The 26,670-nt window shown below is 42.4% G+C and overlaps 1 protein-coding gene across 21 annotated transcripts in view; it reads left to right on the top strand.

The window, feature by feature from the left end:
• The window catches only part of EPB41L2 (erythrocyte membrane protein band 4.1 like 2), a 213,617-nt gene that overhangs the window by 172,496 nt on the left and 14,451 nt on the right, over positions 1-26,670 (top strand). For 9 of the 21 annotated variants that reach the window (XM_087444098.1, XM_087444106.1, XM_087444101.1 and 6 more), the window contains 8 exons: positions 1,068-1,169; positions 4,665-4,829; positions 6,869-6,922; positions 7,122-7,688; positions 9,559-9,681; positions 11,421-11,519; positions 13,218-13,298; positions 18,072-18,181. In XM_087444098.1, coding sequence (XP_087300224.1) covers positions 1,068-1,169; positions 4,665-4,829; positions 6,869-6,922; positions 7,122-7,688; positions 9,559-9,681; positions 11,421-11,519; positions 13,218-13,298; positions 18,072-18,176 — 1,296 coding nt within the window. In that variant the 3' untranslated portion in view covers positions 18,177-18,181. The remainder of the gene's footprint in view (positions 1-1,067; positions 1,170-4,664; positions 4,830-6,868; positions 6,923-7,121; positions 7,689-9,558; positions 9,682-11,420; positions 11,520-13,217; positions 13,299-18,071; positions 18,182-26,670) is intronic. The other 12 variants (XM_087444109.1, XM_087444108.1, XM_087444113.1 and 9 more) reach the window with 7 other exon arrangements.

Genomic DNA, 26,670 nt, shown 5'->3' with positions numbered 1-26,670 from the left:
TGCAAGTAAACTAGTAGTAATGAATTGTTATATGGGGCGACTTAGAAACTGACATTATATTGTATTTAATAAGCTTTTCATTTATTGACTGCTGAAATAAAGAGTTTACATAATAGTTAAAGGGATGCAGGAATACAGACCATATTTGGGTTGGTTTAAGGTAATTATGGTGCAGATAAGGAGTTAAACGTAGCTTTGAAGACTGACGAGGCCTGTTGAAAACTTGCAAAATGTTGTGTCATACAACTTAATACTGGAACTTTGTAGTAATGAAATGTAGACTCATGTTTCAAAAACATTTTCAGCCCTAACACCTTTCCAAACTCATTCTTTTTCTTTCCATGATTATTTCTCCCCACCACCAATATAAGTATTGCCTTTAGGATATATTCCCAAACTCTTTCTGCATTCATTCCCATCTACATCTGTTTTTTCCTGATGCTCCAAAATCTCTGCTGTTATCAACCAAGAACTTCAATGGGCTCATTCATCGTACTTGAGGAGAGAGTGATCATACTGTATTTGATATGCAGTTTTTAAAAGCGTGTAAAGGTGTGATCTACAGTTTCATCTGTCCCTGTTCCTTATGCCCTTTTCTTCTCCTTCAGTTCATCATCTAGTCTGGCTTGAATGTTACCCAGTTGTAGGCATTTGATTCGGAGAGTCATGCTATTTTTATCCACCTTTTCTTAAAAAGCAAAGTGACAGTGAAAGGGAAATAGCTCTTTTAGAACAGAGGAGCAAAAAATAGTTGCTGAACTGAAAAAACAACTTTTGACAATGTTAAGATTTAAAACACCATGGCAGGGTCTTACGAAGTTGTATACGACGTAAATTCTTATTTTCAGGTGTTCTGAAGATACAATGTCCATATTTCAGCCATCGACCCTAGCGTGTTGTGTTTTCTGGAGAAAGTGTCTGATGACACGCTTAGATGTTGGTCTCCCTTTCTGTGCTGCTTCATCTGGTTTGTCCTGCTGACCCACACAGTCGTTTTCTGTTTGTGCTGCTATAGATGTGACGTACTTGTCTTATTTGTTGATTATGTCTATTGTTTAAAACAATAGAGAAAAGGAGACCATCTTTTCAAGGATGTTTTATCCGTGAAGGAGAAGCATCAGATGGCGGCAACACGGACAGTCGAAGAAACAGCCCAGGAGGCAGACAAGGTGTTCACCTTGCATCCTTGGATCTACTCTTGCTTTTTCCCCTTTTCCTTTTATTTCTGCCTACAGCCATAAGATTTTTCCTTTTTTCTTACGTATCAACCTAAAATTTTTTTGAAATAATTTTTTGAGTGTTTTAGAAAGTTAAATCTCCATGTATAGAAACGTAGGCTCATTAGGTGAGAAACACCATATGGCAGAAGTACTTTATTTGAAAATCCACAATTTGAAATGCAGGCATATCAACCAATTTAGGTGATAAGTGGCCCCCAATTTTGATGTATGTGGCTGACAGCTGGGAAACCATGACTTCATGTGAAAATGCACAGTTTGTATGACACTTGTGCACACTGTGGTGTTAAAATGTGATTTAGGTTACTAGTTTACTAATTACATTTGGAAACCTTTTGAATTTTCATTTTTAAGATTTTTTAATGGGATGAAAGATTTTGGTGTGCCATAGCAGCCGCTCAGATCTCTCTCTGTGCTCCTGCGTATGTGAAATATCGGGCATTACTAAGGAAGTTAGCTTTCCATTGCTTTTACGTTCTCATTCTTCTGCTTTTACTGATTTCGCTTAGCCAGCAGGTCAGCGTGTTGCTTGCTGGACCTGGGGGGCTTAGAGTCTAGTGGAGGCGACGGCAGACATGTAAATTAGTAATTAGACAATTTGGGATACTAAGAAGTAAGTGTTAAGAAGATGAAATACAATGTTGTGTTGGGAGGTGATTGGGAAGGCAGCCGCTTTACCATTATGATCAGGAAGAGACGGCGTTTGAGTTGAGACCTTAGTGATGAGGAGGTGGACATGTGAAGATCTTTGCACGTATGAGGAAGAGCAAACGCAGCAGCCCCAAGACAGGAACCAGTTTAAGGAACTGAAAGACCAAGTGACAAGGGCTTAGGAAAATCAGAGGTCAGACCCCACATCCTGTCAGGGTCTTAAAGACCACATTAACAGTTTGAAATTGTATTCGAGAGTGATGGTAAACCATTGGAGAGCTTTAAGCTGGGTAGGGACATAATCCTGTGGGTCTGACAGAGATCCCTCTAATGCATATGAATGAGAGCAGAGATCGGAAATAAGGAAAAAGTGTTTCCTCTCCACAGACTCTGATTTTGTTAATCAGTAGAGAGTATTATTCATCGGAACATACAGGGGGATGGGGGAGGAGGCAAAATAAATGGAAGACGAAGCCTTGCCCTAAAGGAATTTGAGGTCTAGTTGAGATGAAATATTTCCAGAATGCTGCAAATGAGAAACAATGTCATAAAGCTACACCAAGTGGTGTATTTATATACTTTAAAGGCCTGAAATCCAAAGCCAATCAGACTCAATGTGTAAAATGATGACTTTAATATCATATGCTTTGGAATATTACTTAGTTTTGAAAATTTATCCTCTGAAATCAAGTCAGATGGCATCGTTCGATCAATTAAATTCATGTCCTTGGACTTTTTGCAATAGGAAACTTTGGAATTTCGGTGAAGATGTTTAAAATTATCATTTTTCTAGATGTCATGGCTTAGGAATGTATAATATAAACCATGTACAATAGAACCATTCATTCATTCATTGTCATAGAGGTTACAGTAAAATGTTACGTGAAATTTAAATCTGGATTTTACCCACTATTAAGGCCCCAAATGGTTTATCTGCCTTTGAAGTTACTGCTTTTTTCTTGCTCTTTTCCTCTCTAGCGCTTGCAGGAAAATGTCTACTTATTTCACATTCGTATGAATTCTTGTAACTGCAGTCGTCCGTTCATGCATTCACCCAACAAACATTCATTGACCACTTATGTTGTATCTTTCCCCCTGCCCAAGTAACATATCACTACTATTAGTTGAAAGTATGTGAGCAATTAAGTCTACCGGAGTGTTTTGATTTTTAACAGAATACCCTTCAAATTTCTGTATTTTTTTGCTACTGATTTTGCAGGGTTTCTCGATTCTCATTGAATTGTAATCCTTAATGAAATGTAAAATAAAAACTATACATAAGAGTATAATTTGACCAAATTTTATAAATTTCTATAATATGGGTTTTATAGATTTAAAAAAAGTAATAGTTTCTTATTTAAAAGTAAATACATCTAACTTTCAAAATGGCGTCAGTTTAAATATGAATGATTTTGAGAGAAGAGAAGAAAATTGGAAATCAAATCATTTAGTCTTAATTCGATTGTAGATCCTCTTATGTATTGTGAGAATTATGACATACTTAAACTTGTACAAAATTCTCGAGAGTCTAGTAGAGATTACATAGACTACAGTTCTAAGGCACTTTTGAAGACATTGTATTGAATAATTAAATGCCTGGCACTTACTTAAACTCCCGTGATCTCTTACCGGGAAGGACACCCTCTCCACCCACCCGACCCCTAGGGATGCTGTAATTATGGAGATGGTGATTAAGCTGAATTAGTCCAGAAGCTTTTTTCTCTCCTGAATATTACAAGTGCTCACGCACCTCCCCCACCTCGTCCCTGCTCCTCACCTCTCTTAGCGCATTGTCCCAAGGAGCATCCCAGAGACGTCATGCAGCCGCTCATGTATTTATCTATTTAAGATCCCTGAGCAGTGGGGTTTCTTAGGAAGTATTGCACACTTCTGACATGAGGGGGAGCTTCCTGGTGACTCTTTACTGTCCGTTTTCCAGGGACCTGGGACTGTCCCCAGCTTTCCTGGCGTGCCCTCAGGCAGGTTAGGGACCTCGTTTAAGGGCCAGAAATGTGAAAATTGAATTTGCCTTAATAGTTTTCAGAGACGGATGGTTTTCACATTGCTCACTGAGTTTTTCACCTCTGAGTTTGTCTTCCTATTTAGAATCTTTTTCTTTACCTGTTTTTGTATTGGAGAGAAAAAGTACTATTCTTCCTTCCCTGGCATCTTGAGCATGTCTGAGGGAATTTCTGTGGGTTGCTGTCAGGGTGCTAGTTGTACAGTTGAAGTGGTGTGCAGAAGGGAAGAGAATGGTTAGGGGAGGCCCTACACAAAATATGGAATATTGAGTGGACGTCAGAGAGATGACACAGTTGGCAAAGCCCAGAGCTCCTGGGGAAGGAAGAGCTGGAGGCAGGAGGGTTGAGTCCTCGAGCTCTGACACAGGGATGAGCATCGCAAGTGTGGAGGCCACGAAAAGTGCAGGTGCAGAAGGAGGCTGACGCCCAGGAGCTCCCTCAGGAATGTACGAGAGTGTTTTATGGGTGGGTGGGTCAGTTGTGCTCAGTTTGTGACAAAGCTTCAGTGATAAGCCAAGGAGTTTTAGCTGGTGTCCGCAGGTTAGAGCTGTCAGAGATTCTCCAGCAGGCTGGAAAGCTGGCATTCAGGCAAACCGCCACATGCCTGCCGCAGAATCCTCCAGAATCCTCTCCTTTCTTTCAATTTATGCTGTTCTGTGATTCTTTTTTGTGTAACCTTTCCTTCTCTCAATAGGTCACCGCTGTCTGTTCTGACTTATGGTTAATTCTTTGCTCTTGCTTTTCTGACCTCTAGAGCCTAGAAGAGGAGATAACATCAATTTTGTTTAGTGACAAGGGCTTTTCTGGTAGCGTGAGAGCCTTCACCTCAGCCACCACTCGGACGGCAGAGGGCGCTGTTGTGAACTGTAATGCCCCTTCTGAAAAGCTTTCTTCCTCGCCCTTCTCACAGTTGCCTGAGGTGCATTTTACTTTGTTTCCCCTGTTTTTAAAAGCCACATATGAGAGTGATTTTTATTTTTTGAATATTTAGGAGCCCTCCCCTCCAGTGCTTTCGTTGGTGAAATTAACTCTTGCTGGGAGAAACATTCAAGAAATAATGACTGAATTGGGACATGATGAAAAGATACAGATTGGATGTTTCTCCTGCTTCTTTTGGGTTCCCCTTCAAAAAAAAGCCTGCCTAAATTCAGAGAATCATTTAGACCACTAAGGCCCAGGGTCTGAGTTGTTATGTGGAGGGAAACCCTCAACCCAGTAGAAGCTTGGTTGAGGTATGAAAAAGTATGTTTTGCAGAAATGTTTTCAAAGCCTAAATGTCTTTCATGCATCTTCTGATGGCTTATTATTTTAAAAATTCTGCTTATATGGAAAAATGTGACGTGCCTGCCATACTCAATGAAATAATTATTTTCGTTTTTTGGAATGACCCTAAGGGATTCCCTGAACTTGGGCAGAATCCACTTGGCCATTTGAGGTTAAGTAATAATAATAATTCACTGACCTGTAATAATAACAAAATGTCTGTTTTAGAAATGTTCTGATCACTGGATATCTTTATTTATAAAGAAGTTTATAAGTACTTTAGTTAAACGTTATTTATTTATCAAAATAGATTCAGTTTTCCAGTCTAAATATCTGAAACCTCTGGGTTTTCAGTAAAACTGGAAAGATGGCTCTCTTGTTCTGTAAGTAACGTGATTTACACAGTATTAATTTCGAGCAATGAAAACGTGCCCTTACCATGCATCTAAGAATAACAGCACAGATCAGAGAGAGTGAGTGAGGGAGTCTGTGTTGATAGGCACTGCCAAGAAGGGTGCCCTTTTAGGACCCTTTACTCATGACTGTCCATGTCGCTGGGGCAGAGGAACGGGAGATCCTGCTCTCTATCATAGGAAACAGCTCCATCCGGTTAGTGTCTTAGCCACTTCACAACAAGGTTCCCTCTAGCCAGAGGGTTCAGAGGCCCAGTGCCGTCTCCATTCAGCATGGAGTTACCTTCTGGAATAAGTAGGCTACTCTCTCTAGCTGAGTTGTTTTGAAGTTAGATCATAGGCTCTAATGCCACCTGAATGTCAGCAAGTTGGCTAGGCTTCATTTGTGTCAATGTAAAGTAGCCTTTTTAATAAGTTTAAGGAAAATTGTAAGCTTTACAAACCAACTCCTTTGTAAGAAAGTTTCTATCCTTGTTATCAATACCAAAGCATAGTAATTTATATTACTAATGTACTTGGTTGACAAGTATTTATGGAACGTTTAGGTACTGTACTGCTCAAGTAGAGTAAATTTACTCCCAAGAAGAAGAAGTCCGCAGGGGGCAGGAATAAGCATCTCAAATAATAAACTTGGTTCATTTCAAAGATGTTAGGGGAGGAGCTAAATTCTAAGAGAAAACACTTGGAGCCATCATTGACATCTACCCTCATGTTATAGTATCCCTTTGCTAATCTGTAATACAGATTGGGATGTTAATAACCATTTCTGAAACAACATTTTTTACATTAATAGCTATCTGAGACCAACTATAATTTTGCCAATTAAAGCTGTTTTTTAAACAAGCCAGCAAAAAATAAAAGTGCCATCTCATTAATGCTCTATTCGTTTAGGAATTAGAGTTTAAGTCCAGGCTTTGTAGTCTGATTAAAACTGTTTGTTGACTAGGTTTTAAAAGTTTTAGAATTTAAACTTGAAAATAATAATAAGCTTTGGTATAATTCCATTTTTTCCCAACTGTTCAACTATTTAAGTAGAGCTTATGGGTTGAACTCTAATAAAAGCATTTTATTTCCTTGGGAGGACACTGGCTGTGTTTGTGTTTTTGTTTCCTTTCGTAAGCTTTTTGCATTTGTCTGGATTGTCCTTCATGTGACCTTGAGCAAAGGTTTTGTAGATGTTGATTCTTGCTGTTCTGTCTTTGCAGTGTCAGATGTTTGTTTTGGTGGGTGTTGAGGTAAAACTGTATTGATTTTGTGTCCTCGGTTGCTTTTTGTTTCGCAGAAACGCGCTCCCGAGTCCGAAGGGCCTTGCACTGGAGCCAGTGATGCTGTTAAGGTTCTCCCCTTTTCCATGTTCACGCCATTGCCCGACGTTTCTGCTCCCCTCACACTCTCCCCACTTCCCTTCCAGTCAGCCATCATAATCATCTTTGTTTTTCTCCATGACATGCACCTCCCATCAGTTCATTTTGGTTTCCGTCGTTTTTATTTATTCATATGTTTTTATTTTCCCTCATCCATTTGTTTCTGTGCAGAGTTCACATGAGACTCTGACTGTAGTGGAGGAGAAGCAGCAGGCAGAGGTTGGGAAAGACAAAGACGAGAGAGTAATCCCAGAAGAAGTGAACGGTAAAGAGAGCTCACCTGGGAGTGGTCCTGGGGAGAGGCGTCAGGTGGAGCCCCTGACGCGGGAAGACTCCACCTCCCTGTCTTCTGAGAGCAGCGGCGGCAGTGAGAGCGAGGAGGAGGACGCGGGCGAGTACCGGCCCCGCCGCCGCCTGCCCGAGGGCGCCATCAGGGAGGAGCAGGAGGAGTGTGCGGAGGAGGCGGAGCGGGAGGCCGGCCGGGCCGCCGAGGGAGCGGAGCGGGAGGCGCCGGCGCCGGCCGCCCGCCCAGGCCCCGCGGGGCCCAGTGTGGGCCCGGTAGACGCGGTGGCCCGGGAGCGTGTAGTTGCCCCCGACGTCCCTGCAGAGACGAGTGCCACCGAAGGCGCGCTCGAGCCGGCCGTGAGCGGAGAAGCAGAGGACCAGCACCACACAGTTAACGGAGAGGTGTCCCATGTTGACATTGATGTTTTGCCACAGATTATTTGTTGTTCCGAGGTAAATGCGAGCCCCGAGCGGGAGCTGCACGCTAGAGCTGTTTTTCGGGTGGAGAACACCTGCCTTTCTTCTCCTGTCCTCCCAACCCTCCTTCAGCTTTTCCGCGAGACCCTGATTTTTCTCTCTCACGGGAGGAAGGGGAGGCACTGCCGTGTAGGTGTTCTGGCGGCTCGGTGTGTGGATCTGGATCCGGTTTAGGCGGCTGGGCCACCTGAGAGAGTCAACTTGCCTGCAACAACCACAGCAGTTTTTTCCTTCTCGTTTCACATTTAAATTTTTCTTTGCATGTTTTGGATGTTTTCAACCGTTCGTTTTTAGTTGCATTGCTTCCTCACGCTAAATGCCTTTTTTGTTGGTTTAATTAGAAATTGTGTATGTATTGTTGGAAACGGTCAGTGTGAGTGTGTGTGCTGGGGTTGTCATGAGTGGGTTTGACTTTTTGGCTCATTCTTTCTGCAATTTAAGGTTTTTAGAAATGGCAGTAGGCTCTGAATTCACCAACGGGCGGTGGTGAAAAGAGTGTTTCTAGAATACCACTGTGACTTGGTTCTCAGACTCCAGGAAGTGTACGGTTTGGTTAAGAGACTTTTCTTTCCCTGTAGGCAGCCAGAGGCTAGACTGCTTAATAGGAGGATACCCTTCTCTTCTCATTCTGTCCTGTCATCAATTCTGGATTATTTGCAAGTTGATTTTATGTTTTGTGGGTTATCTGTGTTAGATATGAGTCTTTTCCTTTTTCTCCTCAAGTAGAACTTTCCACGCCCCTTTTAGGTTAAGTCTTGGCCACTAAATGCAGTGTCTCTGAATTGGGAGTTAAAGGTATGCTGAGGGAGAGTTTACTTCCATTCGAATCTTTCTTGATTCTAAAATTAAATGCCCGAAATGTAGGGATTATCCATATTTACTCTGTTTGATGGTGTAAAAAATCTTGAAATGACTTTGTGTTGAAATAATTAAATGGGATTTTACTATGTTACTTTTAAACTTTTTGTTTCACTTCAGAGAAGACATTTCGAGAGTCTTTGAACGCCTTGAACTATTATTTTCTGCATTTAATATATAGTTGTTTCTCTTTAAATAATTACACTTGGAAATTTTCTCTCCAAGAAAGTACTGTAGTGTTTTGGTAATAATACAGGCTGGTGTTGTATTAAACACACATGCCCAGCAGACTACAATGTTAACAGGCTGTGAATCATTTCTTTAATGTTTTAAATTGTTCAAAGCAGTGCAGTGGTGGTGGAGTCATTCTAGATGTAACTTTTTAACTTCAGTAATACAGAAGAAACACTGCAGGTTTTAGACAAGTATAATTGAGAACAACCATACTTGAAGATGTTCTTTCTGAAGATGGGGTCTCCTTGTCAAGAGGGCAGAAAAGGCTTTGGGGGGAAAGAGGACATCTTAGCCGACCTAGCTGGTGTACCAGTTAAAGGCAGGGAGCCTTCACACAGGCATGTGGTTCTGGAAACTGCAGTAACTTCACGTAGTTCATTCTGTTTTGTTTTCAATTTTATTGTTACTTGCCCGAAGCTAAAGTTTATATATCAGAGTACACCAGGCTTGCCACGTAAGTAATGGGACCATCATAATTTGAAGTGTACCATAATTTAGGGAGCCATTATGTTAGCTTATTCTTCACATATACGTGTATTCACACATACACACACACACACACACACACACACATGATATTTGAAGGAAGTGTTTTTCTTTTGTGTCTTTTGTTTTAGATCATTTGCTTTCACTCTTTTCTTTTGTGTATGAGTGTGTGTTTGGATATATTTCTGACAGTGATGTTTGAAGGCTCCATTAAACACTTGTACGTCATTGCCTCTAGAATTTATTTTTCCCTTCCTTTCCGCCTCAGCCACCAGTGGTAAAAACAGAGATGGTAACAATTTCTGATGCCTCACAAAGGACAGAAATCTCCACCAAGGAAGTCCCTATTGTCCAAACGGAGACCAAAACCATCACATATGAGTCTCCACAGGTACAGACGCTCTGGACTCGGGCTGGTTGAGTTCTTTTTTACTTAGTCTGTTTCTATTTTCATTCCGTCTTCTCCCGGTTTACATGTTTCTGACTTTGACGTAGCTTTTTATCCATGTTATAATTGTGCTTCAACAACATGACTTGCTGTGTTGCTTCTTAGATTGAGACAGAGAGCTGCAGTCACATTGGTGACCCAGTAATTACAGGGGAAGGCACACCTATGATTATATAGAACAGGCAGCACCAACCTTGTTCGGATTATTATAAACCATTTCTGGCTTGGTGTATCCAGGAACGTTTGTGTACACTTGGGAAGCAGATCATCTGACAGAGTTTACTGGATCTGATGTAATTTGTGGAGTAGTAGAATTCAGGCTTTTTTCCCCTTCTGACTCCATGAAGACAGATCCAGTCAGCTCACTCTTGCTTGCAAGTACACACACATGTGCACACACAGGTCTGTGCTTCTCCTTCACCTGCAGTTATTTTCTGGAAATGTATTTCGTCGTTCTTATGTAAATGTGATCCTGTGAGTCTAAATGATTGGATTTGTGTGTTTGATTTTACATGTTCAGACATTGATTCTGTAAAGATTTGAAATAAGCATTAAGATGTCCAACCTTAAGGGTAAAAAAAGGGGGAAGGTAGTCACCATTTCAAAATTGAACAGTTTAGAAATTTGTACAACTGTTTTCTTGACTGAGAAATTTAGTGTTCTATAGGATTGTACCATGGTGGAGGATGGCAGATTATTGCCTTTGCGAAATACTTTTTAAAAGGTTGAATGTGTGTATATGTTAAACATTCCTCAACGTTAGTTTAGATATGCTAACCATGTGTGTGCATAGAGCCCACATAAGCACCAGCAGGTTTCCTATGAACCAGGGTGGTGGGAGAGCGTGTGCTCATGTGTCTGTATCGTGGTAAGTGCCCTCGTAAAGAAATACAGGTGCATGACCCCAAATCGAGAGAGATTTTCTCTTTTCTTAAGAAAGGCTCTCGACCTTCCCATTATTTCCTGTGTCCATGTCAAGAAACAGGAGACAAGTATGTTTGGTGATCTTAACGTAAACTGTTGGGCTATTAATTTGCTTCATTATTTCCCCCGGTGAATTCTAGAACTTTCTACCTTTTCTAGTATCAAAGCAAACAAGTTGAAACCTATTTAGAGATATGCGTGGGATTCATATATGATTTTATCTGTGTGATATATTTTATATATGTCATTTTTAAAAATCGATTAGAGATAAGCAAATAGCCAAATCACCCATGTTAAGTTTGTCCTCGTCAAGTTCTGTTGCTTTGTAATCTGAAAAAACATTTGTCTGTTCTTACCTACCTGTGCTTAAAAAACAAACTCAGTGCTTCTAGTCACCGTGTGCTCTTTCCTGCCTGGTTCCCTGGTTTCTTGCTCCAGCTTCTGCAGACGGCCTTCCTCAGATTCGCTCATGACCCCCTTGTAACGTTCAGTCACACCTTCTACTTCCCTTCTTCCTTTTCTCTCTCCCCACGGGGTTTGCTTCTCCACGTGCGTTTAGCCTTTACTTTACTCAGTTTAAATGCCAGCCAGTCTCCTGGTCAGTAAATGACCAACACAGACATGCAAAGGATAGGCAGAGAACAGCTCCTGCCAGCTGCAGAGGTTTTGAAAGATGCGTATTCGATGGGGAGGGGTCTTCTCTGACTACATAATGGAAGTTAAGCATTACTTTGTATTTTTTCCCCAACTATCCAAAGATTGATGGCGGGGCTGGTGGTGACTCGGGCACGTTACTGACTGCACAAACCATCACATCTGAGTCCGTGTCAACAACGACAACCACACACATCACCAAGGTAAAGCAATCCAGGGAATCCTCGGGCGAGAATGGTACAAACAGGATCTTTTCTGAATTGTTTCTTTGTTCCTATACACACTTCACAGTAATATACAGACAGTGCCAGTGGAATAAAAATGCCTGGATTTAAAGTAGCCGAGAAATTGGGCACCACTGACAAACATATTTAAACCAAATTGCAATTTTGTAGAGTACAAATGGGTAAAAATATGTTATGAATAGCTATGCCTAAGACAGCTACAGGAGCAGAGAGAATGTGCTAAAAGTACAGACGAGCCCTCCTGACTGAAGCAAGCGGATGAAGACCATCATTCCCAATTTTCAACAACTTGTTCAAATAACGTAAATTTACTCTTATTGATTTAAGATACTGGTATGTTGATTTGGGGCATTTTTCCAGGTCATTCTCTAAATGTTTAACACCAGATGACCAGTGATTCTCAAAGTGTGGTACCTGTATGAGCAGCAGCAGCCTCACCTGGGGCCTCGTTAGTACCGAGGCCCCACTCCAGACCCACTGAAACCCTGGGAGTGTTTAGGAAGCTCTCTGGGTGATTCTCATGCGTGCTGCCGTCATCAGATTTCTACCTCCAGCATTGTTTGCCAGTATTTCCTTCTGTTTTTACCTCTCACATTTGCTTAGTGCTTGAAGGTCTTAAATGTGTCCCTGTGCCCTCCTCACCCCATATTTCAACAAAAACTGTGTAAATTAAAAATGCTACATAAATGCAAGATGGTATTGGTGCTCTTTTTAAAGTGTATTCAGTTATTAAGGCTAGTGGTAAGCCTTGTTTCTTACAGCAAAGAGCCATCACTTGTGACTTAGTGTGTAGTTTATCAGAGTCGTAGAGGTTGGGTGTGTGCTTTCTCGGGACTGGGTGGTATTTGCCCATGGTTTAGAATGTCACAGCTGTATGATTTCTTCAGCCTCTGTCAGACGCCAGGCTCTATCACCTGCTCTAAGCCAGTAATTCTGCACAGTTCACCAAGGACCTCCTGCCCCGGGTCCCCTGGAGCAGCCTGTGTTCAGCCATGCTCCACATCCGCATGCACAGCTACATGCAGGAGCCGTAATCAAATCACACGTTGACCGAGAATCTTTATATCACCCTCCCCCATCATATATATCTTAAACCAAATCCAAGTCCTCTTTTCTTATTATTGTGCTAAACCAAATGAACAAAATCACCAAAAGGATTTGTATGACAAGAATCGAGCCGTGAAAACTATGACATCAAGCAATTTCCTAAGCCTAAACCAGATACCTAAATCGTTAGGATTCCTTGTAACTCTACATAAACCAAACAATTATTTCTTCTTTCCTCTCTTCTTTTCAAAAATCGGCCAGTTGGGAGTGAATAATCTCGGAATTGTAACGGAATAATCTTGGAATGGCCCAGTGGAGCTATTTGGAGTAACTGGCATCTGCCCCGTCTTAATCTCACTTGAATCTTGATAAATTAGTTTTAAGATTGCTTTCAGTTTAGAAATACTTATGGATGCCACAACCTGAACAATAGGAGTCTATTAGCTTAAAAAGAAAGTTTCTAGAACATCAGTCTTCCCCAGTCAGTATACATTGCCTTACAGTGATTAGAAGGTCTAGGTGTGCTCCATCTCTGTTGTCTCCGATTGTGTGTAAACGTGCTTTAATGATGCTGTTTTCCTCCTCCTCCTCTTTCTGTATGACCTTCAGACTGTAAAAGGTGGAATATCTGAAACAAGAATTGAGAAACGCATCGTGATCACAGGCGACGCAGATATTGATCATGACCAGGTAAGGACCTGAGGTTCTGGTTCTGAGATGACCGTGTTTATTTTCTAGGTTTCAAATCTGTCGTCATGTCACACCCTGTGTCAAAGCCCTTCTCCTGTCACCTCCTGGATGAAACCACCTTCTAAGCATAGGGGCACTTCACAGCCTACACACAACCGGTCCCTTCAGCCTTCCTAACACTGAGTCAGCATAAAACAGGGATTGCTGTTGATTTCCTGCTGGCTTTGCATGCACTTTGGGGTCAAAATAATCTAGAGGATTCCTGGCAACCCTTAGTTATTTGTATGGGCCTAGTTTAAAGGCAGGTCATCTAATATGAAAAAATGAATGGCATTTTAATGACACTGGCTTCCAAAAAATAAGAAAAGCTGTGCAGTTTGACGTCTGCCTACTTTTAGGAACTTAGCACGTGTGTCTGCAGTAGCATTAGAGAAGTTGGGCTGTTTAACACTAGATGTTCCTCACTAGTTATTACTGCTGTTGAGGGCTGGGGGAAGGTGATCTAAAGTCTCTTACAGAGTGAAAATTTACATGTATTCAGAAAAAACTTGTAAGAGAATCGTGCTTCATTTTAATGTGAAGTTGAGCAGAATGTGTGGTTTTCAAAAGCAGGTGATGAATGGAACTGCTGGAGATTTCTAGAGCACCGTTTAATTTTAGACTGTGGTCCCAAGTGGTGATGAGAATTTTTTGTTTTGTTATTTTCCAAGTGATTTTAATTTGGCTTTAAAGGAGACCAAGCTGTTTTCCTTTTACAACAGCTTGAAGAAAAGGAAAAGAAATGTTCGTTGACCCTCTCAGCTGGGGAGTTGGAGCAAATGATGGTTACCTAGCTTTGAACACAATACCAAACTGAGAGAAGAGAATTTTAGAGAATAAAATTTCTCGTTTAAGAAAGGCTCACTACATGTGACCAAAGAGAAATAGATTTTCTTCTATGCCTAAAAAGAAAATTACTTTTTTTTAAACCTCTGTAAACATATTACTTACATATTTCGTAATGGACTTTTTAAATTCCCTGAGAGTTATTAGAGGTTAAAGGATTACCCTGACTCTGAATTTTGACTTAGTAGTAGAGATTCGCAGTAGATGATGTCGGGAGAGGGAGAGAATCTCCCTCTGCCCTTTTCCTTCAGGTTCTTATGGCTGGCCAAATAATTAACAAGACAGGTTAGCAGGAGAAAATAATACCAAGTTTAATAACATGTATACATGGGAGAAAGCAAGGACACTGCGTTTCTCAACACAGTAGCAGAAATTCTCGTCTTAAATACCATGTTCAGCCAATGACAAAGGAGGATTTTGGGGGTGGGGGGAGTCAGCTATAGGAGATTACCGCTAAAGCACAGTAAACAAGAGTAAGGTTATTATGCAGATTTAAGGCCTCACCTTCCACATTAATAAGTCTCATTTCTCTAGAAATGAGGCCATCCCCCCCTCTTCCCAAAACAGAGAGGGAGATACCTTTACAAATGGAGATTTCCCTTATAAATGTAAATGTTTATCTGGCAACTCCTTGCAGGGCCATCCAGAGAATGTGGCCAGAGAGACAGAACTTCAGATAAGATGGGCTTGTTGGTGTCTTTCCTATTGTAACATTTATCCTACATTATCTTTGCAGCCATCATGATAGATCTGTTCCAGGAAGGAGCCACCATGTCAAATTCTTTAGGCAGTTAGTCGGGGAGGTCAAATGTCCCTCAGAGAAAACAATCAAGGTAAAGAGATATATTTTAGGATGGCCAAATCTTGATCTCCCACAATGACGAGTACGTGTGCTTGTTCACCACTGGGAAATGAATTCCCGACGTGCAGACCAAGCCTCCACTTTCCCATATGGAAGATTTACTCTGCTTCTCTTCACTGGGACGGTTTTGAGTTCCTCTGACCTTAAGTTGGAGCAAACTCTGTTCTTACGTACGCTTGTTTCCTCTGGGACTCTTCGCTCAGCTAGCATTTCTTGAATTCCTACAGGGTGCTTTCTTGAATTCCTACAGGGTGCTGGCAGGAGCCCACCTTCTTGGGCATGATGGAAAGTGGAAATCGGGGTCTCCTCCCAGCCCTTGTTTCTTCTACCCTCTCCTTCCACTGAACCTGTGCCCTTTCAGGCTTTCAATTGCCACTTTGTCCCTTGAGGGATTACCCTCAGGTTTTATTTTAGGTACGTTCTTTTGTCTTTTGGGCCTGTTTGACTTGAAGACTCAAAGCTAGTTAGTTCTGAAGGGCAAATATTAAAAACACAGGCTGAAGTGTAAGTACCGAAATAACATATTCCTGACTCTGACGTTAGGAAGGAGTCGTGACGCCGCCGCAGCTTTGACTGTCACGGAGGACATGCACCTTGTCTGTAGGGTGTTGTGCTTCAGCCCGTTTGAAAACTGAGGTTACATATCCAATGGAGAGAATAGATATTTAACTTTTTCGTGTTTAATTATAAGGTGCCGTGAACTTTTTTGAGTAAATGTAATTGTGGCTTCTGCTGTGCTTGTCACCAGAAGCTCATGATGAGTTAGTTCACTTTCTCCCTCCAGCCTGCAATGAGATGACAGAACCATTTAAAATTAAAGGAGAGAAGTCACTTTCCTGCCAAAAACTGATGTTGATCATGTAGTGGCTTTACCATCCTTGACACCTCTTTCAGTTCCTTGCCTACATGAAGGGAATTTTAATAATGGAAGGAAACCCTTCATCTGAACAGGATAGAAAAAAAGGAGTCTCTTGTGTGTTGGCAAACTAGAGAGGCCTGCTTTTATAGGAACTTGCTTGGCAGGTCCGGCACCCTGCGAAGTCATGACACTCTCAGCTCCATACCAGGGGGTCCAAATGGCCCTGCACTCACTCCTCAGAGTGTATTTCTTTCTAATAAGGTAACTTCTCAATCTGTCAGTGGGATGTGGTAGTTTTCTCACCATCTTTATTGCTGCTATAATAAATTAACATTTTCCAGTATTTAATTTCATGTACGGATATTATGGAATGAAAGGAACTAATGGCACACTGAGTTCAAATGTGTTTGAAGATGATTATAGCAGTTTTTGGTTTTCCCTACTTTTCTGCTAATTAAAGCGTGTTTCAGACGTGGTGCCTTCCCTCGGGCATCATTTCTGTTTTCTCTTGAGTAATTGCCCTGGTTTAATGTAGGCAGATCTTTGTAATGAACGTACTTTCAAAGTATCTGATAAGTTGTCTGTAGCTACTTTTGGCCCCCATCAGAGCTGGCCTTTCCCATATTGGATTCCACAACCCAACACAGAGGAGGCAGTTTTGGTCATTCCAATCCCTGCCTCCCTCTGAACACACAAACCAGTTTAGAGCCACTCTACTGTACTTCGTCGCCCTTCTGTGTCCGCATTGCGGTCAGTACACGGGAGCACTTTCTGACCTTCTCTGAGATGAGGTCCCCGCTCTTCCCTGCTCCTCCAGCCTTCCTGCCCCCCCCCACCCCAAACAGTGTGCCTCCCCCACACTGAAGGGCCCCCTATCTGTGTTCTCTCTTATTCAGACACAGGTAGGCCACCAGAGTTTGTTCCCCAATGGAAATGTGGGGACACCCTCAAGTGTCTTCCAAGCTTCTGTGTAAAAAATTTTTAGTGTAAAGATGCTTTCTTGTTTTGTAGCTTTACCTTTTTTTTTTGCGGAATGAGGCTTTTGCTCCATATCCTTCCAGCTGACAGAAAGGGTAGTGCAAACAAGAAATGCAGTTGTCCGCTTAGGCAGGTGACAGAGGAACAGGGAAAAGCAGTGCTGTTGCTTTCAAATGCATGGTTTCCTTATGAGATATGGTGCTGTCTGTCTGAGAAGAATTTCTTTCTTGTTTTAGAGTTCTTTCCTAGATTTTGAGTGTTGTTCTTTGTTGTTTTCTTTCACTTTCTCCCCAAGACCTCTTTAAACATGTTTCCCCTCTGAAAAATAAGATCGTTCCACCTTCCACAATACAATTTACTCTGTGATAAAACACAGAGGAACTGTCTGCTTCTCACATCCTGGTCCCGGGAAGGGCCCAGGAACCAGTGGAGGGCCACCCAGTCCTTCTCCGGCCCCACAGCCCAGCAGCAGGATGGCCTGGAGAAAGACTCATTAACCTTGGCACCTTCGGTGTTTTCGGCTGTAGAGTAGAGAGGTGTACTTTATAATCTGAAGATCAGTCTATCTCTGGTCTTCTGCTTTCCTGATTATGTGTCATCCTTGTTGCTGCCAACAGTTCTACTTGTTCTCTGCCCTAGAAATTTATAGATATTTTTCCTGCAACATTTTAGTTCAACAAACGTTTTACCTCAGACAGTTACTGAGAGCTTCAGAGGGCGAGGACGAGCAAGGCCTGGGCCTGCACCCAGGGGTTTGAGCAGGTGTCACTGGAGTGTGTAGGTCAGAGACTGCTGGAGGCCTTACATCATTCCCACAGTCTGTACAGTGGAGCTTGAAATGACCTTTACAACCTCAGCGGTAGTCTCAGGTTACAGGTGAGTACCAAGGTCAGAGAGGAGTTGTTTTCTCCAAGTCTCGCGGTGAGTGCAGGGGTGGGGTTCAGAGCCTGCCTGTTCCTTCTACATGTATCGTTATTTGAAAATGGGCTAGAGGAATGGCAAATGTGGGGGAATGAGAAGCATTCTCTACAATGAACCCTGAGCCCATTTCACATCTTCCTGCTTCCTCAAATAAAGCAGTGAGGCCGTGTTGGCTTGAGGTGGAATCCCAGTTGATCAGTGTCCGTGTTTTGCGTCCCAAGAAGGAGCCTGTTTGTCCACTCACGGTGCTCTCTCCCGACCCTGGCAGGCGCTGGCCCAGGCGATCAGGGAAGCCAGAGAGCAGCACCCCGACATGTCGGTCACGAGAGTGGTGGTGCACAAAGAGACCGAGCTGGAGGAAGGGGAAGACTAAGTGAGGTAAGAGCCTGCGTCGTCTGGGGCCCTTCTCTCGACTGTTCCATGCTCCCGAACCTGCCCGGGGACGTGAAATGCACTTCTGCGTCACTGCGTCTGTATAGCTGCTGTAGTCTGTTTGATTTTTCAGACTTCATTGTCCCCAGATAGATCTGCTCATGTCACCTGCATATAATTGTAAACTGTCGACCGACGGGCGTGTGGTGTTCATAACTGCCATGTGTTGAGAGCTGCTGATAATTGACCTTTTTATGTTGCTTTACTGTTTATAAAACACGTTAGTGTAAGTTATCTTATTAATGTTCACAGTGACCGTTTGAGGAAGGTGCTCTTGCTTTCACTTAAATGAGAGATATTGTAGGGAAGACAAAGGGGAGATGAGTTAAATCCTTTAAATACAGATGTTAAGAATTGTATATCAGAGAATGAACCATAAAGAAAAAGGTTGCTTTGACTATATAAAAATTTAAAACTTTAATCAAATCAACAAAAACAAAAGTAAAGGATAAATGACAAAGTTTAATATGCCTGGCAGAAAAAGGATTCATACCCTGAATATGTTAAGAACTATGTGTCATCAAAAACTTTCAGACTTAAGTAGAAAAATGGGCAGAGGATTATGCAAGTAAACCACATAGAAACGAAGTGGAGGATAAACAGAAAATGCGCCGCCTCGTTGTTGCTTAAATCAATACCAATTAAAAATTCGGTGTACAAGTTTTCACTTATAAATCTGGCAAAGTTTATGTTTTTAGCCAGTGTTAGGGAGGTTATAGGAGGAAAAATATACTCATGTGCTGCTGAAAAATTAGTAATATTTCTTGGAGGACAATTGGGCAAAAACTGACATTAAACGTGCCTACGATTTAAACTAATGTTAAGAATTTATCTTAAATAATTAGAAATGTATACAAAGATTTATCTACGAGTATCACATTTTTTATTTTAATTTTATTTATTTATTTTTCCCCCAAAGCCCCAGTAGATGGTTGTATGTCATAGGTGCACATCCTTCTAGTTGCTGTATGTGAGACGTGGCCTCAGCATGGCCGGAGAAGTGGTGCGTTGGTGCGCGCCCGGGATCCGAACCCCGGGCCGCCAGCAGCGGAGCGCCTGCACTTAACCGCTAAGCCTCGGGGCCGGCCCTCACATTTTTATATATACTAGCGAAAAGTTGGGAACAGTCTAAATGGCCAACGTAGGGATTGGTTATACATAATGCTGCATCCGTGTGCTGACTAAATATAGGCATTAAAAGTTGTGCTAAGGAATTCTTAAATGTTCATAATTATGTACATATAAGGGTTTTAAAACGTAGGTTTTATCACACAGCACACATACTAAGATTGCTTTTTTGTTTTTTAAACGATCTGTACGCTGATTTGTCGATACATAGATACCCCACTGGAATGGCAGTCACAGGATGCACATTTTCCACCTTGAGGCCAGGCCAGGAGCTTTTCCGTCGCAGAGAGTGGGGGGGCCTGCCGTTGCACAGCCTCCCCTCTGACTTCTTAATTTTTGCCAGTCTGATAGACATGAAATGACCTCTGACTTTATTTCTTTCTCGTTCTTATTGATTCTTAATAGATTCAGATAATATTCCTTGGTCAATTTCATGTGTTGCAAATATCTTCAGGTTTGTGGTTGGTCTTTTGTTATTAATATAGCTCAATATAGTTATTAATATATAGAATGTAGTTATTAATATAGTTAATATAGTTGAATTATCAAGCTCTCCTTTATGGCTTATGCCCTTTCCATACTCTGAGGTGTTGAAGATATTTTTGATCCATAAATTTTAGTGTTGCCTTTCATATATCAATCCTGAATCCATCAGAAATTGTTTTTTCTGTGTGATGAGAAACAAGGATCCGTTTGTTTCCTATAGGAGTAGCCAGCGTTCCAGCACTGTTTATCAAAGAGCCTGTCTTTTCCCCCTCTAGTCTGCAGGTCACATATCAAGTTTCTCACGTGCGTGGGTGTGTTTGACCCTCATTTCCGTTTGTCCATGTGTCTGTCCCTTCTCCAATGCCATACTGTCTAAGTTACTCTAACTTCAAAATGAGTCTTGATAATCTGGCAGGACGTGTCTCCTCAGTTGTGTTCTTTTTTTTTCAGGAGTGTCTTGGCTATTTTGGGCTCTTTCTGTTCCATATAAATTTCTGAATCAGATTATTAGATTCTGGGCTGGCCCTGTGGTTTAGCGGTTAAGTGCGTGTGCTCCGCTGCTGGCGGCCCGGGTTTGGATCCCGGGCGCGCACGGACACACTGCTTCTCCGGCCATGCTGGGGCCGCGTCCCACATACAGCAACTAGGAGGATGTGCAGCTATGACATACAACTATCTACTGGAGCTTTGGGGGAAAAAATAAATAAATAAAATTATTAAAAAAAAAAAAGATTGTTAGGTTCTAAGATACACTCTGTGGTATTTTAATTGGAATTGTATCCACTCTGTAGCTCAGTATGGTGAGAATTACATCTTTATGATATTAAGCCTTCTTTTCCACAAACATAAAACATCTCTCTCCATTTATATAGGTCGTCTTTAATGTCTTTCAATAAAATTGTATAATATTTTACCCAAAAGAGATCTTATAAATCTTTTCTAGCTGTTGCTGGTATAGGGAGATACAATTGACTTTTCAGTATTGGTCTTATATTCAGCACCCTTACTCTTTATATTTTAGATGCTGTTTCCCACACAAGGTATACAAAGTGCCAACAAGCGGAAATCATTTAAAATTTTAGCACAAGCACAATATCTTTTTACCTGAATAAATGTGGTGTTATATGCAAGGCTGAGAACATTCTTAGCTAGGAGTCAGAAGATCAAGTGCTGTGTTTTAATCTTGCCAGATCTCAAACTATGTGACACTGAGCAAGTCAAAGGGGCTGGTACAATCTACCCTTCTTAACTCATAGGACTTACTTTTAGGATATAAGATATAAGTGAGAAAATTGAGTGTTATACAAAAGTAAAAATACTGTCTATTTCTCCCCTAAATTCTATGCATCAGTTACTTAATCAGGAACATAAGACAAAAATTAGTGAAGACCGTGAACATTACCAACACCCCCACCTTCGTTTATGGCGTTTTAATAAATTAAAATGAATTAGTTATATCAGTTCTTCCTGGCACCTTGTATTCATTTTTGCAGTGGACACACACACTCAGCCTTTGCCCTTTGCCTGTCTCAGAGGCCATCTTTTATAAGCAGCGTTGTTAAACAGATTTAGGAAGTTGAAGTGTAAGTTCACATATAAGGTGAGAAAACTAGATAAATTTGGAAAGAGTCATTCATCCATTCAAAAAGTATTAATGAGGGGCTGGCCCGCTGATGTAGCGGTTAAGTTCGTGCGCTCCACTTCGGCGGCCCAGGGTTCGCAGGTTCGAATCCCTGGGGGCAGACCGACACACCGCTTGTCAAGCCGTACTGTGGCAGCGTCCTGTATAAAGTGGAGGAAGATGGGCATGGATGTTAGCCCAGGGCCGGTCTTCCTCAGCAAAAAGTGGGAGGATTGGCAACGGATGTCAGCTCAGGGCTAATCTTGCTCACCAAAAAAAAAAAAAAAAAATAGCATAAAAAATTAATGAGTACCCAGATGTGTTGGGTAGTGCTAGGCATTGAGGATTCAGGTTGTCAAATGGGTAGACAAAACAAGCATGGTTGCTTCCTCGGGAAGAATCCACTCCAGGAGGGGAGGTGTAAGTATTAACAAATAAACAAAATGTGATTGCAACTCTGATAATGCTCTGATGAAAATGATGTGATAGGAGAGAACAAAATAGAGGACTTGAACAATTATAAATTTAACCTGTTACTTGAGAAACAAAGTTTTAGTTGAAATCTAAAGGACGAATAGGAGTTACCTCAGGGTCTCAAAGTCATTTTAGCATCTCCACCCCCCTGCTGGCTGCAGCTGCCTTTGCTGGTGACTGTCCGGGTTGGGCAGAGCGTGTTTCTATTGCTTCAGCTGCCCTCTGGCTGCCCTACCAGGGTCCCACAGAGGCAGCAGGTAGGCTGAGGCAAAGAGCAGGACTCAGACCGTGCCTGAACGTCGAAAGAGAGAATAACTTTTTGTGATGTATCTGCCCCAGTCCCCTTTTTCAGACGTGAAAAGCTCTCCTCCTGACCTGACCTCTCCCTTTGGAGTAGCTCTGAGCTTTTGATCAAGCACCGACAGTAGGGAGAGGTGCAGGCAAACAGAAAGATGGTCAAAGAGCTGCCTGTGGAGGCCTGAGCCTCCCGAGTCTGCCTTCTCAGCTGGGTGTTGGCCAGCTGTGAGGCTGAGAGGAGCTAAGTGCAGACTCCGTTAAAAAGAAAACACACACTTAAGAGGAATAGCTCACTAAATCTTGGTGACTTATGTTCTCCTAAGGATTACTCCTTCCTGCCACTTTATCCCAAATGCATATTTACGAGCCCTCAGATGGACACAGAGTGTAACTGACCTTGTCACCCTGGGATGGTGTTCCTGAGCCGTCCTGACCAGGAGGGAGAGGAGTCCAGTGGTGTGGTCTGTGTGGCCTCAGGGAGAATGAGCCCCAGGAGAGGGAGCGGTGACTCGGCTTCAGTCGGCACTGTGAGCGCTCTGAACCAGACTTCAAATGAGCCTCCCCGACTCCCTGAGCCATCTTGGATGTGGGGTAGAAAAGCAAATGGAGCGCCTGCTCATCTGAAAGCAGCAAGCACCAAAGGAAGAGATGGTGGAGGAGCGGCCCCTCATCCGTTTGTTCATTTTGTTCCTTCCTTTGTTCAGCACACACAGTGTGGAGTGCCAGTTAGGTGTCATCCTCTGTTTTACCATGGAGACTTCAAATCAAACAAGGGCTGCACTCACAGTCAGTACAGCAGTGGTGGCAGGATAGAGTTTCAAGTTTTATGATATGTTCTGAACTGAGTTTGGTGGGGACAAAAAGGAGAGATCTCTAAATCTGGCTGGGGCGTCAGGATGGCCTCTCATTCGAGCTTCAGGGTGAGTAGGAGTTAGCTCAGTGGAGAAAGGTGTGGAAGGGGCATTCCAGGCAGGACCAGGAGCTGTGAACCTGACACTCGAGAAACGGGGCAAAACCAGGTACAGCTGGATTGCAGGTACTTGTGGGAGAGTGATGGGAGATGAGTGGAGCAGAGCGCAGAGGCCGGGCTGTAGGCTTGTAAGCCAAGCTGAAGAGGCCAACTGTGTCCTGAAAAGCTGTGGGCTACTCCTTATGTATCTGAGAGAAGGTAAGGAGGTAAAGGCTTGTGACTTGATGACTGTTTGCCTGAGAGTCTGGAAGTTAGTGAATTTGGGAAGGTGCAGGAGCCGGGGAGGATCCCGGATAACGCTCAGGTTTCTGGCTTGAGCCAATGAGTTGATGGTGGTCCCTGTACTTTCAGTTGTGGAATACGTGAGTTTCGTTTTTCACATGTCACGTGCAACATGGCCAGTCCTCTCTGCTTAGCTTTCTTGAAGCAAAGGTGTATTTTTGTTCTGTGCTACTGTAGGAGAGCGCTACTGCCATAGGAGTTGTGGAGGAAGCTTGGGAGTGAATTGGTAAGGCCCTGTCTCATACGCACACACACCATGGTTAGTGGAAAATGTACTGGATAGTCGGAGAGTTAAGAGGAAGTCTGGCATAGCGGGTTTGCTGGGTTCAAACCTGCTGCGTTGTCATGCCGCCTGGGCGGGTCATTTCACCTCTCTGTGCCTCAGTTCTGCCATCTGTAAAGCAGGGATCATAATAGAATTTACAGAATGGTTTTTTCCCAAGGCAGGTTGTAAGAACTTTTTGTAATGTATAGAGTCAGCCATGAACCCTTTTTTGCTCTTAAGAGTCAAATAAAAATTAGAATTTTCTGTCCTGGAGATGTTGTTTGAGATGCACATGAGGTGTCTGCTTGGAAAGGTCCAGGAAGTAGCTGAGAGCTTTGAGAGAGGACACAGCAGGCTTCTGAGCATGAGACGGAGATGTGAAGGTCGTTTAAACATGTGTCTACTGATGAAGCCTTTGGTTAGAGTGATGTTTCCCCGGGGCCAGATCAGAGAGTTGAGGCCTGGGGAGCAGAGGAGATGGAGGAGGAGGAGCCAGAAGACAGGAAGAAAACAGGGAGGAAAGGGCGTTAGAAAAACTGCAAAGATGACTTCAAGGAGGAGAGAGTAGTCAAGTATCAAATGTGGCAGAGACATCGAGTGAACGTGTCCTTTGCGTCATTAGTACAGAAGTCAGCTTGCGGCTCTGTCAGAGCTCCTTCAGTCACGGAGTAGGGGCAGAGCCCTGTCGCAAGCTGAGGAAGCAGGGGTTGTACATGGAGAGTGCTTTCAGGAAGCTGAAAACGCAGTGATAGTGGCTTTTGCTTTTCTGTCGGCTCTGCCTGTCTTCATCCGAGAAGATGGAGAACCTCGTGTTAGGTTTCACAGAGCCTCCAGAGCTGGTGCTGTGATTACTAAAAACCTGGGAACTCCCTCATTCCTTGGGACCTGTTAGAGGTACCCTGAGTCCCAATCTCCAGCCCACAATGAATAAGTCTAAATCAGTGGTGGAACTTTCTGTGCTGTTGTGCGTCCCTGCACACCAGTTTCTAAACAAGATCATGTTGTGTTCAAACCAACATTTCAAAGTCAGAGTGGTGTTCAGGGTTTCAAAATGAACTCGCAAGCCAAACAGGAAATTAGCACCAGCTATCTGAGTGACTTGACAGGAGAAGAGGACCGTGTTGGCTGAACCCAGCTCTGGCTGATCACGATTCACTACCCGGGGGCCCTGCCAAGCACCACCCTGTCCTTGAAGGAGAAGCACAAAGCTCCTGACTTCCAGATGACTGTTTTCAGGTCAGGTGCCAGGAATCTTTCAGGCATATCAAATGCATTGCATTTTTATTTTACTCTGTTTCCCCAGTTGTATAGGTCTCATACCTAAAGTTAGCATTTTATTACAGCTTAGTTTTTGACATAGATCCATCAAACCTAAAATGAAGACTTCTACGTAGAAATGAAAAGCGAATTTGGGTTTGGTGAGTTTTAGGCGGAGCCAGTTTCACTCTGGAATGCTGTGGAATGTTCTAATTTAACATTTATTTATTTATTTATTTATTTTTTAACAGTTTTATTTGTTTATTTTTTTGTGAGGAAGATCAGCCCTGAGCTAACATCCATGCTAATCCTCCTCTTTTTGCTGAGGAAGACCGGCTCTGAGCTAACATGTATTGCCAATCCTCCTCCTTTTTTTTTTTTCCCAAAGCCCCAGTACATAGTTGTATGTCATAGTTGCACATTCTTCTGGTTGCTGTATGTGGGACGCAGCCTCAGCATGGCCGGAGAAGCGGTATGTGCCCGGGATCCGAACCTGGGCTGCCAGCAGCGGAGCGCGTGCACTTAACTGCTAAGCCATGGGGTCGGCCCTAATTTAACATTTATAAATCTGCTGTCAGTGAGTCAGTTACAATGTATTTGAACCACGCAACAAAAGAGGGGCTGGACGCCACCGCTGCTGTGTGGACATTCGCACCGGGGAGTCACCCATTCCCAGGGTTTGCTCTTGGACAAAATCATTACTGACTGTTGTTTTTGCAAATGAGACTATATATTTTTTTTCTGGTAATAAAAAAGCAAGGGGTTATAATTCTTAAAAAGGGAGAGATAGTAGAAAATGTAAGTTAACCTATCATTCCTCTGCTCCTAGAGAGGGATAATCTCTTTTCACAGTGTGTGTATGTGTGAGCTCACACTGTCACACGCTCACACACACTCACTCACACCCTCACTCACACCTCTGTATAGGCTGATACTGTTGATTCTCTTATATATCCCGCTTTTTTTCTCCACTTAACAGGACATTGTAGATAACATTCCTTGTCATTACCTCATCATTTTTCAGCAGCCATTGAATGGATGTATGATGGTTTACTTGACCCCTGTTAATGGACATTTAGTTTATTTATTCCTCAGTTTTTATAATTACACATACATACAGCTGCAAAGATTACACTTGTCTCTACGTTTTTGTGCATTAATTTCATTGTTTCTCTAGGACAAATATTTTTAAAAATTAAAATTGGTGTGCCACCAAAAGTTTTTGACATACTGCCAAACTGCCCTCCTTAAAGGTTCTACAAAGTTAGGCTCCCACTAGCAGTTTATGAGCATCCCTGTTCCCCTGCACCCTTGCAATGCTAGATATTATAAGATATTTAAGAAATCTTTGCCAATCTGGTGAGGAAAGAGCATTTGTGTGTCGTCCCCCCCCCCACCTTCCTTTTCTTTAATTTTAAGGAAAGAGCATTTTTTAATTATATTTTTTTCATTGCTAATAAGGTTGAAATACACACACACACACACAATTTGCATTTCTTTGAATTGCTAATTTGTGTCCTTTGTCCATTTTTCTGTTCATATGTTTGTCTTTTATCGCTTACAGATTTGTTATGGTTATTAATCCCTTACTCACAAATGCTGCGTATTTTCTCTTTCAGTGTTATTGAGGATTAAAAATGACCCCAGAAAGGGCC

Source organism: Ceratotherium simum, chromosome 19 (assembly GCF_057802395.1).
Source record: "Ceratotherium simum simum isolate JZ-2026a chromosome 19, ASM5780239v1, whole genome shotgun sequence".
Classification (NCBI taxonomy): Eukaryota; Metazoa; Chordata; class Mammalia; order Perissodactyla; family Rhinocerotidae; genus Ceratotherium; species Ceratotherium simum.
This window is presented reverse-complemented; position numbering and strand designations above follow the sequence as displayed.